The sequence below is a fragment of the Mirounga angustirostris genome, unplaced genomic scaffold (genome assembly GCF_029215605.1).
Source record: "Mirounga angustirostris isolate CCGP_5_RB_7025 unplaced genomic scaffold, mMirAng1.0.hap1 SCAF_2, whole genome shotgun sequence".
Classification (NCBI taxonomy): Eukaryota; Metazoa; Chordata; class Mammalia; order Carnivora; family Phocidae; genus Mirounga; species Mirounga angustirostris.
In genome coordinates, this window is record NW_026991710.1 from 154,018,274 (window position 1) to 154,037,738 (window position 19,465).

The window sequence follows — 19,465 nt, forward strand, 5'->3', positions numbered from 1 at the left end:
CCTTCCTGTATTTGCTGACCGCGTGTCTGTCTTGCTACGAAAACATTTACTGAGCATTGCATAGGACAAGCACCTGAGGTTCTAGAACTCAGGGTTTTTTTTAGAACTGATGCTCTGCCTATCCCTGTTGTTCGGTCCAGTGGCCCCGGGCACACCTTCCACAGTGAGGCTGTGTGAGAAGGTATTAAATGAAGCACACAACTGTCTACATCCTGCTACCCTCACGGCCTCAGCACCAGGCTCACAGGCTTCCTCTGTCCTCCCCCCGCTGGGCCCCGCAGCCTAGGTTCTTCACCTTCATGTCACACTACGGAGCCGGCCCCCCGCTTCTCTCTCACGACGCTCCTCCTCTCTGGCCACACTGGGATAGTCACTGTTCTCGTGCGCACTCCATACTCTCCACCCTCAAGCCTTTGCTCATGCTGCTCCCTTCACCTGGAACGTTCTCCCTTCACATCTCTTCCCACCAGTCTCTTAACCATCTTCTCAGGCTCTGCCTCCATTAAAGCTTTTCTGGTTCTCCCATCAGCCCTAATCCCTCCTTCCTTTGAGCCACCTAAGAACTTTTCCTTTTATGGCACTGCCTTCGCCTTGAACTCTGGCTATCTGTGGATGCCTGAATTCACATACCAGATGCCAAGCCTGGTGAAAACGCCCCGTGCAAGGCAGGCCCTTCAGGCTCACCTGCTGAACCAACACCTTCACAGTTCATTCACAGACTCCAAAAGCTAACAAGGTCAAGGTCTTGGAATCAGCCAGCTTTGCTATGATCCATTTTATGGCTGCTGGGAACAATCCTAATCCTGGTCATGGAGGGAGTGTGTGAGTCTGTGCAACACTAGATAAACAGTGTGCCCAGTGCATCTCGTGCATATGCACGAGACTTTTACAAAGAAATGTGTTGGAATACAGCTGCCCATCCACCTTACGTGTTACCTAATGTAACCCTCACAAAAATGTCTAGAGGAAGGTATTTTCCTATTTCAAAACAAAGACTAAGGTTTTAGATGAGTTGACTAAGACTGAAACAGATTAAGCAAGGCTACCCAGCAGTCAGTGTTAGGACTGAGATTTTTAATCTGGGTCTGACTCAGAGACCAGCGCTCTTTTAATTACCCCACATTTGCAAACTTGTATATTTGTGACTTTTATTCTTACCGCTATGTTCCCCCCCCCACATTGATGAGGTCACAGGCACAATTACACCTCATAGCTCACGAGGGTAAGCTCTTTTTATGTTTTTTTTTTTTTAAATCAAATTTATGAGTCAAAAGGAAGTAAAACAATGCTATTGTTAAAAGGGATTCTAGGAAAGCTCACTGGTCCTTCCTCAGCTTTTCCCTCCTGCAAATGATCTGAATTGGACAAACCTGGATCAAGGGCGGCCCTCCATTTTCAATACTTCTCTTCAATCCTAATTACCTGGGATGTGATTATTCTTATTGTGGACTTTGTAGGCACCTTATTTGTGTTTTAATGACAATAAATAATTATTGATACACTAACTATTGGTGTTGACATACTGATATCAATTTACTATTGATATACTTATTGATGTATTTACTCACCCCCTACAGATTGACATCTTTCCCAGAACAGTAATAGCCAAGGGAGGTGGGAAGTCTCGATGAATCAGAGAGGAAATAACCCTAAACTGGGAGTCAAAAAAAACTGGTTCCATAGCTCCCAGTGACTAATTACTATGTATTCAAGTTAATCTCCTGCTAGGCTTCACTTTCTGTATCTGTATAAATTAAGGGTGGCTCTAGATTCTGAGACTCCTTTTGGCTTGGCATGCTTGCAGACACTAGTCTTTTATAATATATAGTATAATAGGTTAGACAGCCTGTTGGCCTTTGGTATCACAAGAATTCTAGAATGGGGCATGTTCTGTATTGGTTTGATGTGATTTGAAATCCACTTGTTCTTGACAAAGGCTAATAAAGTGAAGCTGTTGTTAGAAGTAGTGGTTTTGCTGGAAGAGTGAGGTAAACTGTACTGAAACAGCATGTCAACATCTGGTCATCTGCTCCTTTGCCCTTGATACTCAGTAGCTCAATTGCTGAGGGCCTCTGGGTGTCTATCAATAAAAACATGAAGGAGCAATACCGAAAGTTTGAGAGGACCATCCAATGGGTGAGGGGACTCGGCCCATTAAACCAGCACTCTGAAGCCCTTGGGGCAATTAGCTTTTGCTTCAGTAAAGGTGACTCTACTCTTTCCAGAGCAGCCACCAGCTGGGGAATAAAGAGTACACTTCAGGGGCACCTGGGTGGCTTAGTCGTTAAGCGTCTGCCTTGGGCTCAGGTCATGATCCCAAGGTCCTGGGATCAAGCCCCAGTCAGGTTCCCCGCTTAGCGGGGAGTCTGCTTCTTCCTCTCCCACTGCCCCTCCCCCCCAAGCTCGTGTGCTCTCTCTCTCACTCTCAAATAAATAAATAAATAAAATCTTTAAAAAAATAAGTGAAAGTACATCTCAACTGAATTTGGGCTTTCTTTCTTTCAGATCCCCCTTGACTGGAACAATAATGGGATTAATCTATCATTGTTTGGGAGTATGTTGTGTATTGGTTTATGAAGGGGCATTATCCTGTATGCTACAGGCTTGTGAAATACCCATAGTGAATCTGGGTTAAAGAAATTGCTGCCAAAAGAAACAGTCTCTGAGCATTAATTTGCCATGAAACAAAACAAGACAGAACTCTCAAAGCTTCCACCCTGCTCCTTATTCTTGCCAGTAGTTTAGAATCTAGTCTTCCTTGGGTGTTGCCAGGGTGATCTATCTTTCTTTCTTAAATTTTTTTTATTTGAAAGAGAGAGAGTAAGAGAGCACATGAGAGCGGGGAGGGTCAGAGGGAGAAGCAGACTCCCCGCTGAGCAGGGAGCCCGATGCGGAACTCGATCCAGGATCAAAACCTGAGCCAAAGCCAAAGAAACAAAGCCACCCAGGCGCCCGTTTCTTAATTTTTAAAAATTATTTATTTGTTAGAGAGAGAGAGGGAGAGATTGCGAGCGCACACGTGGGGGGAGGGGCAGAGGCACAGGGAGAAGCAGCCTCCCCAATGAGCAGGGAGCTCCCTGCGGGGCTTGATCCCAGGACCTGAGCCAATGGAAGGCAGACGCTTAACCAAGTGAGCCACCCTGGCGCTCCCTTCTTAACTTTATAAACAAATATGCTTTCCTTCCTTCTGACTATAGAAGAAACATATGTTCATAAGCAGATAAACTGGAAAATGCAAAAAAGTAGAAAAATGAAGACAATCATTCATAATCTCATCTGGGATTAACAATCCCAAACATATTCTGGGATATTTCTTCCACACATTTTTCTACATGTAGCTTTCTTCCCCCCTATAATTGAAACCATGTTGTATAAATTGTTTTACATTCTGGTGGGTTTGTTTTTTTCAATTGTCATTAACAGGTTTTTCCGGATCTGAAAGCTCATCCTGTTTCCTGGTTTACTGGTGACGCTTCCTAGTTCATTTCTCAGGGATTAGGCTTTGGGGCTGTTTCTCTAGTTTGCTATTATAGTTAAGTAAACCCGCAAGGCACAGAACTTTTTTTTCTCTTCTCAACTTCCGCGCAACTTTAAAGATTTTATTGATTTATTTGACAGAGAGAGACACAGCGAGAGAGGGAACACAAGCAGGGGGAGCGGGAGAGGGAGAAGCAGGCTTCCCGCGGAGCAGGGAGCCCGATGCGGGGCTCGATCCCAGGAGCCTGGGATCCTGACCCGAGCCGAAGGCAGACGCTTAACGACTGAGCCACCCAGGCGCCGCTTTAAAAACCCACTCCATTACACAGAATTAGGGGGCAGCGGTTAGCGCGGAGAGCAATTCCTCTCACTTTACGAAAAGAATCCAATATAGAGGGCAATTCTGGAGTCTTTAGAGAGATTTACTTACTTAGCATTTAGAAAGACAATGGGTCTAGTCGCATACAGGGGTATTTTTAGGGCGGGGTAATTGTTTTAACCTTCGCAGGGCTCTGGCCCTGCAGCAATGTGAAGCGCCCAGAGGCAGCTTCTCAGCGGGGGCGCGCGCCCCCTGCGGCGCCGACCTTCGCGCTCCGGCCCGGCGCCGGCTCCCTTACCTGGGCAGCGCCGACTCCGCCGTGCGGTCCAGCGCGCCGGCCACCGAGGGCAGCGCCAGGACCCCGTCCAGGTCGAACACGGCCGCACGCAGCGCCATGGCGACCCCCCCAGGCACAGAGCGCCCGGAGCCGCACGGAGGCCGGGAGCCGGATTGGAGCGGCTGGCCGCCGCGCCTCCCCTCGCACTGGTCCCCCGGGCGCCGCCCCGCCGCCGCCCCGCCCCGCCCCCGGGCCAGCTCCCGCCCGGCCGGCGGCCCACGGGGTAAGCCCGGGTTCTCTCTCCGCCGCCTCCAGGCGTCGAGCTCCCGGGCTTGAGTCCCCCGATGGCTGACCGCTTCACACGAATTTGCCAGACTTTCACTGGGCCGGGGGCAGGCCTCAGGGTAGGGGTCTGAGAAAGAGCCAGGGGCCACAGACCCTTTAAAGTGTGTGTGTGTTTGTGTGTCCCTTTAAAGCGTAAGTGTGTGTGTGTGTCCCTTTAAGGTGTGCGTGTGTGCGTGCGTGTGTGTGTCCCTTTAAAGTGTAAGTTGTGTGTGTGTGCGTGTGTGTGTGTCCAAAAGCTTCATTCAGTGTTTGGTCCTTACATGTTCCTTTCCGTTGGCATATCCACTAAACTATTAGCTTTGTTGCCCCTCCTTTTGGTGCGTATATTTACAGATGCCTCACTATCCTGTTTTTTTTTTGTTTTTTTTTTTTAAGATTTTATTTATTTATTTGAGAGAGAGAGCGCACATGAGAGGGGGGAGGGTCAGAGGGAGAAGCAGACTCCCCGCCGAGCAGGGAGCCCGACGCGGGACTCGATCCCGGGACTCCAGGATCATGACCTGAGCCGAAGGCAGTCGCTTAACCAACTGAGCCACCCAGGCGCCCCCAGCTTTGTTTTAAATCACAGATTCCACACTATTGGCTCCTTTGTTTCTGGACTTTGCTTAGGAGTGTCTGAGTTGTACTTGCCTGAGGATTGCTGGACTCCTCATGCCTGTAGTGTAGCTCTGTGAATTAAAACATGCTTTGGGCCTAGTGTCCCAGCTTGCCAGGAGCATGCCTCAAGACACAAACACCAGAGACTTCTCTGTTGAATGTGTCATCTGTGAATTTATCCAAGATATTCTGCCCCATTTAGCTAGAAGAATGGTGTGAAAGATCATCAGATACCTTACTGAAATCAAGAGGTATTCATCTACAACATTCTTTGTATCTACCAATTATCAATCTGGAGAAGAAGAAAAATGAGGCCACTTTGGGTGTTTTGCTCAGGTGAACTATGACCATGCTTACGTCTCTTGCCTCCTAACTTCATCCGGGATCTGCCTGAGGCTGTTATTAGTGCTTTCTGAAATCCACCCCTACAAAGTAGGAAGTAGGAAGTATGTAGTCAACAATGCCAAATTTAGCAGAGGGAACTGGAAAGAGCCATTCGATTTTGGATTTGGATGACACTGGGCGACCTCCTTCAGAACACTTTTATTAGTGGTTTTGGAGATAGGAGCTAGATTACCTGGGTTTGAAAGAGGTAAAGAAGTGACTACAACAATCTCTCATGAAGTTGGTGATCTCAAAAGCAAAACTGAGCCTTAAAAAAATAATAATTAAATAAACAAATTGCAACATGGCTTGTAGAGTATGAACCCTCTTAAATTAAATCTCCAACTTAGACTTTCCTTTGGTCTCCAAACTTGCATATCCAACCTCCTACTCCACATCTCCTCTTGAATGTCCAACAGGTATCTCGAATTCATCATGACCAAAACAGAACTCTTGCTGCATTCCCACCTCTCAGGCTTGTTCTCCCCAGTACGTTCCTAGTCTTACTCAATGGCACCCCCATTCACTTAATTACTTAGCCCAAAGAACTTGGAGTTGCTTCTGGATTCCCCGCTCCCCTTTAAGCTGTGTGCTCTTGAACTCAGTCCCAGTGGTGTCCCGTTGATTAGGGCAGAGGTAATAGCTTCAGGTTCAGTGGTGTTTTTTGGCCGTCTTTCTTAAAGGCTCACCCGGGAGCTGACTTCTCCACTACTTTCAAAGGTTTTGTAGGTTCCTAATATCCCGTATTAAAGCTCTCTCTATTTAATAACTAGAGGGATTTCTGCTGCCTCACTGGTGTACCATTTAGGAATACATATCCGTATATGTTTGTAAACACAACAAAGCAAAGAGGAAGGACACATTGACAGAATTGGATTTTATAAATCCCCCTTTTGAGAAGGAAAGTAAGAAACACAGAACACGAGACCCCATTTTAAGATGGGGATCATTGCGGGTTAAGAGGAAACTATCAGCTCCTACAGGGACCTTTGTTTATTCAGGAGCGGTTACACTGATAAAGTGATCTAGTCTGGAATATTTTGTAATACCATATGAGTTACAGAACTTCCTGGCCGAACTGCTTAGACAAGGTTTAGTGGTCTCAATCCTTTTACTGTGCTCTGCTCTTTCTCATGGGTCACACTTCCCCTAGGTTTTCTGCCAGCCAACATAGAGGAAGGTTAGAGCTCACTCAGCTGGGCTCTGGAAACAGGGTATCTTTTTAAAATGTAAATCGCAACCCTTTTGTCTGCTAATTTTAATATTTATCAAATGCATTTGAGGTGCTAGCATGAAATCATAAAAACATGGAGAATGTGGTAGTGCAAATGCAGAAATTACACCTCATGCTAATCACTAGATTTGCAATGAACTCACATAAACTTCTATCTGGTTTTGTTTTAGATTTCCTGTCACTGCACCCTTTCCCACCACCTGCTAGACCTTGGTTTTCCAACCCCATTTTAAAACTCTATTTAATTCCTGCTGGTTGAGAAAGGATCTCACACTGCTGCCTCTCCTACTGTAGGTGTTTGAATCAAGCGAAATTAAAGTTGTCTCTGGTAGCTTTTTAAACCCACATTCCACCTGATGCTTTGTCTTTCTTTAGTGTAGCAAATGAATTTCTTTAATTCATTCAGAAAATTATGTATTAAGCACTTTCTGGGCACTTGGGATTCATTGGAAAATACAACAGACAAAATTAGGGACAAAGAAGCTTCCATTGTAGTGGAATGATGAATTCAAGGAATTTCTAGTTGCTTCTGGGGCAATGAGAATGACGTTAGTAATATTTATCGAGGCTACTTGTCATTTTTCTTAGTTGGTTTTTTGTTTTGACTGCCAAACATCTATAACCTCTTCCTATATTTGAGAAATCCTACTCTACAGTGGACATCTGTCATTCAGAGATGCACAGTATCCTTCAAACATCTATTTTGATAGTTTCCACATTTTGAGTTCTACCTTCGCAAGCTAGACTCCACAAACACCATTTTTCCTGGGCTTCCTTAATGCTGCTCATATGACTTGGGCTCTTCCCATCAACCTTCTGGCCTGAGATTTGGGTAACAAATGTACCAACAATGGCAAAGCAGACGCATCTAGTTTTTCTGGAGAGGATAGTATGGAGCTTCTCCAGTCTAGTCCTGGATACTTGATATGGATGCAGTGGCACAATGATGGCTTCATAAAAATTGTAATGGCATGGTTTGCTGTCACTACGTTGTTCTTGGCTGTGTAGTTTCCAAGCCTGCTTCTCTTGTCCTCCCTGAGATTCTGTGAGCCTGCCTTGAGCTAGGGTGAAGGTCTGTGAGTTAGGCTCAGCAAATCAGATGCACCCAGATAGCAGGAGCTGGTAAAGGGAAGAGGGACAGAGGAGAGGGTTTGGGTTGGCAGTTTTGGGACAGCAGCAGTATCCAGGGGTCCCAGCTGGCAGGAATGATACAGGCCTCAGCATTCAGCAACAGGAACAGTGGTGTGTTCCCAAGGCTGGTTCTGGTGTGTGAATTTGGTGTTGGCCTTCTCTACTGCTGGTTTTCCAAGTTTGGTTCTCCAAGCTTCCTAAGAGCCTCACCAATAGCCTATCATTAAATATATTCTCTGCCTAAATCAGCCAGCATAGGCACCTCTCACCACTTACCAATTCCCGAAACCCTTCTTACTGTGCCTTCTGGAACCTTCTGGAACTCACCATGCCCTCCGGAACTTCAGGGTCATTATCAGCAAGATCCACTCTTTTCCTCAACCTCTTTTCTATTCTCTTGCTCTTCTCGCTCGATCTCAAATGTGGCTCTCCTCTGAGGCACCTACTTTCCCTCTTCTCCCTTCCTCCCCTTGTGTGCCACTGACAGGGGGAGAGGGGGAAGACCTTTTTAGTCCTTATCGCTGCTCCCAAATCCTCCCTAAGACCCATAACATTAACCTCACCTCAGCCGATTGTACCACTCTGGACCCAACTACTCTACTACTCTTCCCTAGTCAGCTCTCTCTCCTGATCTCCTGGGAGACCAAAGGACACATTCCTTTCTCCCCTCAGTCGCCAATGCTTTCCATCCTTCCTCGCTCTTGGCCAGTCTCTTTGCTTCCCATTTCACTGAGAAAATTGGAGCAATCAGAAAACTTCCACAAACTCCCACCTCTCTATTGATTCATCTACCTGTACCTGTACCTTCTCTCCAGCTACCCTGAACAGCTGCCTCTGCTCCTGCCTAAGGTTGACTCTTCCACTGAGGCATTGAATTTGGTACCCTTGTAGGCAGAAGGACAACTTCTCACTCCATCATCCATGATGTCCTCTCCTGGATCATCCCATTCACATGCCAACTGTTATGGACTGGATGTACGTGTCTCCTCCCCCCCAGATCTGTATGTTGAAGCTCCAACCCCCAATATGATGGTATTTGGAGGTAGGGCTTTTGGGAGGAAATTGGGGTTAGATGAGGTCATGTGGATGGGCCTCATGATGGGATTAGTGTCCTTATAAAAAAAGACACCAGAAAGCTTGCTCTCTTGTTCTGTGCAGACACAGAGAGGTCATGTAAGCACAAAGCAAGATGATGGCCACCTACATGCCAAGAGGCCTCAGAATGAAACCCTCCCTGCTGGCACCTTGATCTTGAACTTCCAGCCCACAGAACTGTGAGAGAGAAATTTCTGTACTTTAAGCCACCCAGTCTTTGGTATTTTGTTATGGCAACTCAAGTAGACTGAGACACCAACAGTCTGTAACTTCACTTATTAAAAAAAAAAATGAATAAATCTATGGAGAGCCCACATTTCTCTCCCACTGCCATCTTATTTCCTTCTTTTCCAGCAAAAGTCTTTCAGAGTTGTTGAGGCTCATTGACTCTAAGCCTTCTTGGCCCATTCTCCCCCGAACTCATTTGAATCATGCTTTTGTCTTTATCCTTTCCTTGAAAATCCTCTTCCTAGCATCACAGAAAACCTCTGCATTGCCAAATCTGTAGGTCATTCTATACCTTAACCACGTCTGATTTGGCATTAGCATTTGGCCTGATTGCTCATTCTTCTTCCTGATGACACTCTCTGTACTTGGCCTCTAGTACCCTCTCTTGCAGGGGGTGGTCTCACTTCCTCGGCAAACTGCTCTTGCTTGGTTTCCTCTGCTAGCTCCTCCTCATTTTCCTCATCTCTAAATTAAAGTCAGTCCTTGGACCCTTTCTCTTCTTTATTTACAACCGCTCTCTTGCTTATCTCAACTGGCCTTCTCTAAATTATTTGTCCCGCAGTCTTCCTCACATGGGACCCTCTGGCCATAGTCAGCTGCATGTAGCCCTTGCAAGGGCTTGCCAAGGGAATCTGGACAGGTGGCTCCACACAGGCTCCCTGGGGCTCTGGTTTGTGTGTCAAAATGGCTGCAGAGACGTGATTGCCAAGCTGAGGCTGAAAGGTGCCCCCACCTGCGCTAGAAATTGCAGGAAACCTCTCTCTCATCCTCCTGCAATGTCCCTCTGGAGCTCTTCACTGAGAAAGCTTACTATTGTGTACACTTTAAAGAAGAAATGCTTTAAAAAGCATATATTGAAGGTATATTCAGAAAGGGCAGGCAATAAATGGATAACTGACAAGATGGCTACAATCCAAGTTCAAAAGAATTTGATTTCAAAATCCTGTGATTTGCCTAATTATTGCATCGGTTTAATTCATAGCACTGATGGAAAAGAAGTGAGACTCTAAGAACTGGGAAGAGTCCCATGACAAAAACCAGGAAGCAGGCGAAGTTATTTTTCTTTCTCTAGCTGATGAAATTGTTCCTACCTTAGCTGAAATTCCTACAACAGCCTCACCTGAAGGATTTATTATGGGCCAGGTAAGCCAACTTTCTACATGCCCCACCTTACCCATCCTCATTGCCTCTGGACTTTAACCAGGTTTAGGTCCCCACATGTCCCGGCAGACAGGTTCCAGGGACAAACTTGGGAGGAGACACAAACACACCCCAAAACTGCAGGATTCTGATCATTGATATTCACAATTTGGTGATCATGCATAAAAATGGATTATCAGGGGCAACTGGGGGCTCAGCAGGTTCAGCGTCTGCCTTCAGCTCAGGTCATGATCTCAGGGTCCTGGGATAGAGCCCCATGTTGGTCTCCCTGCTTACTGGGGAGTCCGCTTCTCCCTCCCCCTCTCCCCCCCCACTTATACTCACTCTCTCTCAGATAAATAAATAAAATCTTAAAAAAAAAATTAACCATCACGGGTTGGTATTCACAGTTTGTTCAATGACAGCCCACACAAAGTTACCATGAGACACCAGAAATTAGATAGTGGAAGGGAAGACTTGTCGAAACAGAAATGTTGGAATGGATTTTTTTTTATGTATGACCTTCTTCCTAATGTGAGAGAACTCATGAGACACTCCTCCAAGGCCTTGAGAAAAACACTGGTGTGGGAGGACTATTATCTTGATTATAGGAGCTGTGGGAAGTGGTTTGACCTTTGGTGACAAGACTTGAGTTAAGGAAACTTCTCAGTACGTGGCACATCATTGTCAGTCTTGAGAGGAAGAACCAAAATGAAGCCTCTATAACAAAGTAATAAATAAAATCCATAACATGTCTCTGGGAGAATCCTAAGGGTTAGAACCACCATCAAAGACCAGAATTATGCAGGGACTTTTGATTACCACCAAACTTTACCTAAGATGGATGCATCTTGCAGAGTGTCAATTCATCGTTGTAAACTTAATTAGGTGATTCTAATGGCAGATACCATTCCCTGTGTGATCCCTACTGCTGCCATTGCCAAATTCCCAGCTCCCCAGCAGCAGTGACAAATCCCAAGCTCTAGATAGGGTGCCTGAGCCCAGAGGCTCATATTAGCCACCTGGTGGCAAGCTGATTACAATGAACTCCTTCCATAATGGAGGGGGTAGCAATTTGTCTTTATGGAATAGATGCTTCTTCTGGAGAATGGGTGAAGGGGAAAGCTGTAAATACCAACTCTAACCTAATGATCTTTTATAACAATGAGGGCTGTACCAGCCAATATTTTCTTCCTTACTTGGTTAATTTATTTCATTTTCTGCCCACCCCATTACTTTATACGCAGTATGCTTTTGATGAACTTTATGATTTACTCCATAGGAGACAGAATTTCAAGATGACATTGTGTCAGGTTGAGAGCAAGTTTGGGCATTGCTCAGAGAGGCTAGATATAGAGTTGGAGGGAGTAACTGATGAGCCCTAGGGATACGGGCACTTTTATTTCTGTGAGGAATGGCTGCCTCATGTTAGTGCTCTAAATGTGTTTTCTTAGATTCTGTGTTTGTCTAGTTGGCAACGATTACTCATGAGGCCAAACTAATGGCCCCACTTGTTCACATCATCCCTGTGATCCAGTTTCCATGGAGGCACAAAAATCATATTACAAACCCTCCAAACAGTCCTGAGTCAACATCTCCAACCACTTCCTTTATCTTTCGCACACCAAGCCAACATTACCCTGCACAAAAGCACCCGACAGCCAGGTACTGGACAACTAGAGACTGTCCCTATACCCACAGCCTGCCAAAATTGCTCAAACCATCCAATTCGAAGCTGCTTACCCTGGCCTGCCTTGCCTCTCTTGCAGAAACTCCAATAAATACTCTGGGCCATGGGGACGCCTGGGTGGCTCAGTTGGTTGGGTGTCTGCCTTCAGCTCAGGTCATGATCCCACGGTCCTGGGATAGAGCCCCACATTGGGCTCCCTGCTCAGAGTCTCAGCTCTCCCTCTGCCTGCTACTCCCCCTGCTTGTGCTCTCTCTCTCTGACAAATAAATTAAAATCTTAAAAAAAAATGCTCTGGGCCATGCTTTCTCCTTTGCCTTTTCTGCCCCCTGGTTGAGCCCTGGTGCTTCCCTGTGTGGCCCTGCATGGCACACTGTGATTATTTCCAGGGATCTGTGAGTATAAACTTCTTCCTTCACGACAATCATTCTTGTGTCTGCATGTCTTGCCATACCGAATTAAAACAAATTCCGGGGACAACTTTTTGAACAGTTAGATGTAAGCATTCTTTTTTTGAAGTGTAATTATGGAAAGTTGGGTGTGCACTGATGTTAGGAGGCAAAAAGCTAGATTTGGGGGAGCTTTTCAGCATTTAAAACTCCTATCAAATATTTTGGGAATGTTCTCACCTTGAAGGTGGCAGAGCCCACTTTCCACAAGGAGCTCAAAACCCCAGATTCCTGCTTCCTCAACATTCCTTGCACCTCGTTCATAGGCACATGCTTAATCAGATGCATCTGTCCCCCCTGTTGTGTTGGGGGTTAGTGACACAAAGAAGCAGGGACAGGGGAGGATTAATTCTGGCAGCAGCAGGAGAGGCTCGTTTCCACAGACAGCAGTGACAGCAGTCCTAGCGACAGACGTTGCGAGGCTTTGCATCCAGTCCCACAGCAGCACAAGGCCCATCATGCAGGTGAATGGCTTGTGAGCTGGGCTCTGGTCTGGTTGATGTTTCCCTTGTTCTCACCTGTGCCCTGAGCGGGTTCTCCAGCTTTCTGAGTGCTCCTATGAACTACCCATTGTCCTTTAAAAAAATCCATTTCTGCTTAAATTCATCAATAGGTTTTTATTACTTGGAGCCAAGAACCCTAGTTGATATAAGCTATGATTCTTTCCTTCCTTACACACACACACACACACATACCCCTCCATATGCAAGTATATGTGGTGAAATATTAACATTTGTTAATTATGGGCAGTGAGAATATAGCTGTTTAGTGAATTCTTTCGTATTTCATGTCTTTTAATTTTCTTAGAAGATAATACTAGCAATCATGTACATATGTGTAAATATATATATATACTTATACACATACATGTCCCATATATTCACACACACATATATATAGCATGCCTTATTTCACTATCCTAAGCCCTTTATTTATGCTAACTCATTCACTCTTAACATCCAGCCTGTGAAGTGGGAACCAATATTCACATTCTCATTTTATGTATAAGGAAACTGAGGCACAGAAAGCTCTAGAAACCTATCAAAAACTATACAGCTTTGTTTTTTTGAAGTATATTTGACACATAGTATTATATTGGTTTTAGGTGAACCACATAATGACTTGACCGTTATATACATTATAAAGTGCTCACCACAATAAGTGTAGTTACCATCTGTCACCATAAAAGGTATTACAAAATTATTGACTATATGCCCTATGCTGTATCTGTGACTTACTTATTTTATCTCTGGAAGTTTGTACCTCTTAATGCCATTCACCTATTTTGCCCATCCCCCATCCTACCCCTCCATCAACCACCAGTTTCTTCTCTGTATTTATGAGTCTGTTTTGTTTTCTGTTTGCTTGTTTGTCTGTTTTGTTTTTTAGATTCCACATATAAGTGTAATCATATGGTGTTTGTCTTTCTCTGTCTGACTTATTTCACTTAGCATAATACCCTCTAGCTCCATCGATGTTGTGAATGGCGAGATTTCATTCTTTTTTATGGCTGAGTAATATTCCATGGTATGTATATATCACATCTTCTTTATCCATTTATCCGTTAATGGACACTGAGATTGCTTCCATTTCTTGGCTATTGTAAATAATGCTGCATAGAGGGGCATGTATCTTCTCCAATTAGTGTTTTCGTTTTTCCCCATAAATACCCAGAAGTAGAATTGCTGGGTTGTAAGGTATTTCTATTTTTAATTTTTTGAGGAAACTCCATACTCTTTTTCGCAGTGGCTGCACCAATTTACATTCTCACCAACAGTGCACAAGGTTTCTGTTTTCTCCACATCCACACCAACACTTGTTATTTCTTGTCTTTTTGATTCTAGCCATTCTGACTGGTGTGAGGTGGTATCTCACTGTGGCTTTGATTTCCATTTCCCTGATGACGAGTGATATTGAGCATCTTTGTTGGCCATTTATATGTCTTCTTTGAAAATATTTCTATTTGATTGCTCTGCCTATTTTTAATCAGATTATTTGTGGGTTTTTGTTTGTTTGTTTGTTTTGTTTTTGCTATTAGTTGTATGAGTTCTTTATATATCTTGGATACCCTTATCAGATATATCATTTGTAAATATCTTCTCTCATTCAGTAGGTTGCCTTTTCATTTTGTTGATGGTTTCCTTCACTGCGCAAAAACCCACACAGCTTTTAAGGAGCAAATAACCTGGAGGTTATTTAGGGCCCTTTGTAGTTTTTTTTTTTTTTTTTTTTTAAGATTTTGTTTATGTCTTTGTCAGAGAGAGAGAGAGACCGCACAGCAAGGGGAGTGGCAGGCAGAGGGAGAAGCAGATTCCCTGCTGAGCAGAGAGCCTGACGTGGGGCTCAATCCCAGGACCCTGGGAACATGACCTGAGCCGAAGGTAGACATTTAACTGACTGAGCCACCCAGGACCCCCTAGGGCCCTTTGCTTTTAAACAAAATAAGGGAGATGAGATAACAAGTGGCTTAAGGGGGAGGCAGACCTCGAAGCATGTTTTTAGGATGGAGGATGACCTTATTTATGGGCTGAGGAAAAGATTCCAGCAGGAGGAGCGGTGAAGATAGGAAAAACCCTGGGGATATTTAATAGATGGGGACTCCATCAAGATCACAGGGGCCAAGCTTCCCTGTGCAGGAAGGAGAGGAGGAGGACAACACTCCTGGTGAGAGAAGGAGGCAAGTGTTGGTTTACAGTTTGGAGGATGACCTTGACCTTGCTTCTCTGGGGAATTGAAGGCAAAGTCACAGGCAGGGAGGCTGAGGAGGTGACAGGCAAGCTGCAGCCAAACCAGCTGGCAGCATGAAGGAGCCGATGGTCCTGCAGACAGCAGGCCGGGGGGAGAGGGGTTTTCCTCCAGAGAAGGGAAGGAGAGATCATAGGCTGGCTGACTGAGGACTCTGTCCTCAGTCCTATTCTACTTGCAATTATACTGCTCTCTTGACACCCAGACCCAGGACCCAGGACCCAGGACCCAGGAGATCTCCCACCTGTGAGGTCTGGGGGTCCAGGCAGTGATCCCAGAACACAGGATCCTTCGGAGCAAAGAGAGAAGCATCTTAATAACTGGACAGAGGGAAAGCAAATCTGTTGTCTGTCTCCCACTGGACACAGACTGAATAGTCACAGGCTCCTCCTTCTCCCCTCCAGAGAGGGTGTGTGTGTGTGTGTGTGTGTGTGTGTGTGTGTGTGTGTTAGAGAGGGAGAGAGAGAGAGAATGAGAGCATGAGTCTGTGTGCTGGTCAAGTCAGCAGTCCCTCCTGTGGACTGGCTTTGGCTGTTACCTGCAGAAGCCTTTGTGCCAGGCTCTTTATGACGCCCTCCCCCTTAGCACCTGCAGGAAGGCTCCCTGGCCGCCAGAGTTGGGAGCCCCAGGCAAACCGACCAGCCGGCAGAACTTGCCCAGCCCTCTCCAGGAAGCCAACTTGATTCTCAGAGTCAGGTCGCCCTCATCCGCCATGGCGTGTCCTGCTCCAGCATCGGGGTGACCATAAAATGAAGTCACCCTGCTCTGCTTTGCACCTGCTTTTCCATTTGGGGGGGACTTTTGTTGGCTGACCAGGACTTCCGATCCAGGCTGGTTCCGTGTTCTCTCAAAGGCCTTTCTTCTTCTGTCGCCACAGGTAAGAAAGGTGCCTCCAAAGCTTGCGTCAGGGGATGTGGGGGTAGGGGCATTGTGGGGGTGGGGACAAGGGGGATATTGGCAGATTAGTGGCTTCTGGGTACTTTGGGAAGGGAGTATGTCAGAATGCTGGAAGTCACCTGCTCCTAGAAGAATTTTCATCTTCTGGTTGTCCCTGCGAGGGCTGTTCAAAGGCCAGTGACTGTCAACCCCTTCTACTGGGGTAGCTCAGTCTCAGGAGTTAGTAGTATTCCTATATCAAATCTGCTTCTGTGTACTATTCCTCCATTTATTTACTCATGAAGTAAATATTCTATATCTTTTAGTAAAGACTAACAGACATCAGTGGTATTCATTGACTTGGAAGGTAGCAAGTTCTTCATTGCTGGGGTTTTTCTGAGGCTGGAATTTGTCAGAGAGGTTTCCTTACATCAGTTGATGTGCTAATCCAGATGACCTTTAAGATTCCTTCTGACCTTGAGATATTAGGCTTCTGTGATTGAGCAGGGTATGGAGCAGAGCAGATATACAAGCTAGAAATATGGTCTCTCTCCCTTAAGCACCTGGCATGAAATTATTTGGAAGAAGAAACAGTATCATTTCCTCTAATCAAGGGGCTTTCTTTGGGGTATTGACAGTTGGGAGAGAGCTGGGACTCTCATGTGGGGGGGCCGGGTGCTGGATGGCAGAGAGGACCTGGTGGAATCTAAGCAGGCTTCCTGGAGAAGGTGATGTTTGTGAAAAGAATAGAAAGTGACCTGGTGGGCGGGAAGCCGAAAATCAGCTACAGTAGGAAGATGGACAAAGAGGCCAAATTACCTTGACTTCAGGGAACCAGGACTCAGGAGGTGGGCGTGGGGGTGGGGGTGGTCTGGTCATCCAAGTGCGTCAGCAGCGATAGTGGGGATCTTGGTGTCTGAGCCTTTTACATACATAGTGTCCTTTATGTAGATTTCCCTGTGCGTCCCAATCACCCAGACCCATTTTACAAGCAGGGACATCACCCCACAGCCATCCCCTCCCCCAAAGCTGCCAATCCAGCCGCTTAAAGGATCAAAGGGTCCAGGGCTCTTTCTCTTTTAATATCTTTCTTAGGCAGAAGGTAACTCCAATTACTGTCAATTACCTGGGATAATTCTCCTTTGGTTTCCAGTGACAAAGTAATGAAATTATCTTCGTGGGCTAATTACAAAGGATGTAAATTTGACGGTTCTTGTAGGACTATATCCTCTAGGATCGATTGACTTATTTGCACATTCTTCTGGAGGGTCCAACAGATCTCTGGTTGGTTCTTTATATGATGCAATTTCAGCATGCCTGGATTTCTTTTTTTTTTTCTCCTATTGCCACTAATGGGGAAAAAAATCTTTTATTTAGTGCACTTGGTTGAAAGGTGAAACAGGTCATAGCCTTGAGATTTGTGGCCATGGTAGGGGTTGGAAGGAGGAGTGAATGAATCTGCATATAGTGGAAACTCCTTGAACCCTGGATCCAGGCAAACATGGCTGTGGGGTGGGACACCTTTCTCTTCTCACCACCCATCTGCCACAGATCTCAGTCCTGACAATGGCTCAGCAGTGACAGTCAATAGAGCGAGGATCTGCAAATGTAAGTATAGGCATGAGTTGCCCATACAAATTGCCCTTCTAGTTAGTGGCACTGGGTAGCACTTTACCAGATTATAGTTTAGAAGCTGAAGACCTGAGTTTGAATCCCAACTGTACTGATTTTGAACTATACATCCCTGAGCAAATCTTTTCTGAGCATCAGTATTTCTTTTATTTATATAAAAGAGATAATAAAATCTCTGCCCCTTCCCCTTCTAGAGGTGATATGAGGCTCAAATGAGGTCAAAGGTGTGAAACAGGAGGTGGAAAGATGAATGAGTAAAGAGAAGAATAAATAATAAGATTATGGAAGAAGTGTTCAATGTCATCTTGCTCCCTAAACTAAGCCGTAAGCCTGGGTCTCCATAGATTCTTCCAGAACCCTCTTCCTCTCCTGGGCACCATTCATGGGTGACCCGACATACCTAGAACACACAAAGCAACCCCCTGTTATAAGGGCTGTGCTTGGGGCTGAGATAACAGGTGAATGAGACACAGTTTGTGTCCACAAGGAGCTCACAACAGTGACTTCTGCTTCTCTTCCCAAGCCCCTGTCAACTTTTGTCTCAACTTCAGAGCCCATTGTAGGAGTTCAGTGCTAGGATCTATTTCCTATTCTCTTTTTTGCCTCAGCCCTAAGGTGATTCCCAGGAACACAGCTGACTCCTTTTTTTTTTTTTTTTTGATGAATTTTGAGTATTTATTACCTGTTTTTCTTCCCCAAGTATTTTTTTATTGTGGCAAAATGTGCGTAATTTACTGTTTTAAGCATGTTTAAGTGTACGGTTCAGTGTCATGAAGAACATTGACTTTATTGTGCAATCATCATCACCATCCATCTCCACAGCTTTCCATCTTCCCCAACTGAAACTCTGCCCCCATCAAACACTAGCTCCCCACTCCCTGCCTCTTCCCAGCTGCTCTATCAATTTCACTACCCTACGTAGTCAAATAAGTGAATCATATGATATTTGTCCTTTGGCGTTTGGCTTATTTCACTTAGCATAATGTTTTTAAGGTTCATCCATGTCCATAGACATGTCGGATTTTTTTCTTTTTTAAGGCTAAATAATACTTCACTTTATGTATACAACACATTCGCTTATCCATCCGTCCACAGATGGACATTTGGGTTGCTTCCACATTTTTCACAGATGACTTTGATGACTTGCACTCCATTCAGATGGAGGAATGGAGTCTTTTTTTTATTTTTTAATTTAAATTTTAGGTAGTTAACAGTACAATATTGGTTTCTGGGGTAGAATTCAGTGATTCATCACTTACATACAACCCCCAGTACTAGAGGAATGGAGTCTTAAATCTACACATATTTTGGGGATGAAAGTCGCTTCCCCACCCCCTACCATGAGATGGGGGGAGGGAACATAAAACACCCAGCAGACGTCACCATCCAATTCAAAGTACTTTATAACATTCAATAGCTAGTACATACTTATGGTAGGAAATTTGGAAAATATAGCAAAATGTCAAAAAGAAGTAAAGATTACCCCTATTTTCTGTACCCAGAGATAACACAGGTGATCTGTATATACACAGAAAAAAAGATTGGAAAAGAGCAATTTGGTTGTCTTAGTCCACGGGGATGCTATAACAAAAACACCACAGATTGGGTGGCTTGTAAACAACAGACATTTATTTCTCACAGTTTTGGAGCCTGGAAAGTCCAAGACCAAGGTGCTGGCAGATTCGGTGTCTGATAGGAATCTGCTTCCAGGTTCATAGATGATGCTTTCTTGCTGTGTCCTCACATGGTGGAAGGGGAAAGAGAGCACTCTGGGATCTCTTTTGTAAAAGCACTGATCCCATTCATGAGGGCACCACCCTTTTCTCCTACTCCCCCTGTTACAAAACAT

General features: G+C 45.1%; 1 protein-coding gene across 4 annotated transcripts in view; it reads right to left on the reverse strand.

Moving 5' to 3' along the window:
• Nucleotides 1–4,284, reverse strand: part of EPHX2 (epoxide hydrolase 2) — a 72,095-nt gene extending 67,811 nt beyond the window's left edge. For 3 of the 4 annotated variants that reach the window (XM_045880056.3, XM_064585350.1, XM_045880055.3), the window contains exon 1: nucleotides 4,095–4,284. In XM_045880056.3, the coding sequence (XP_045736012.1) occupies nucleotides 4,095–4,192 (98 nt within the window). In that variant the 5' untranslated portion in view covers nucleotides 4,193–4,284. The remainder of the gene's footprint in view (nucleotides 1–4,094) is intronic. The other variant, XM_064585351.1, reaches the window with a different exon arrangement.
• Between the last annotated feature and the right edge of the window lie 15,181 nt (nucleotides 4,285–19,465).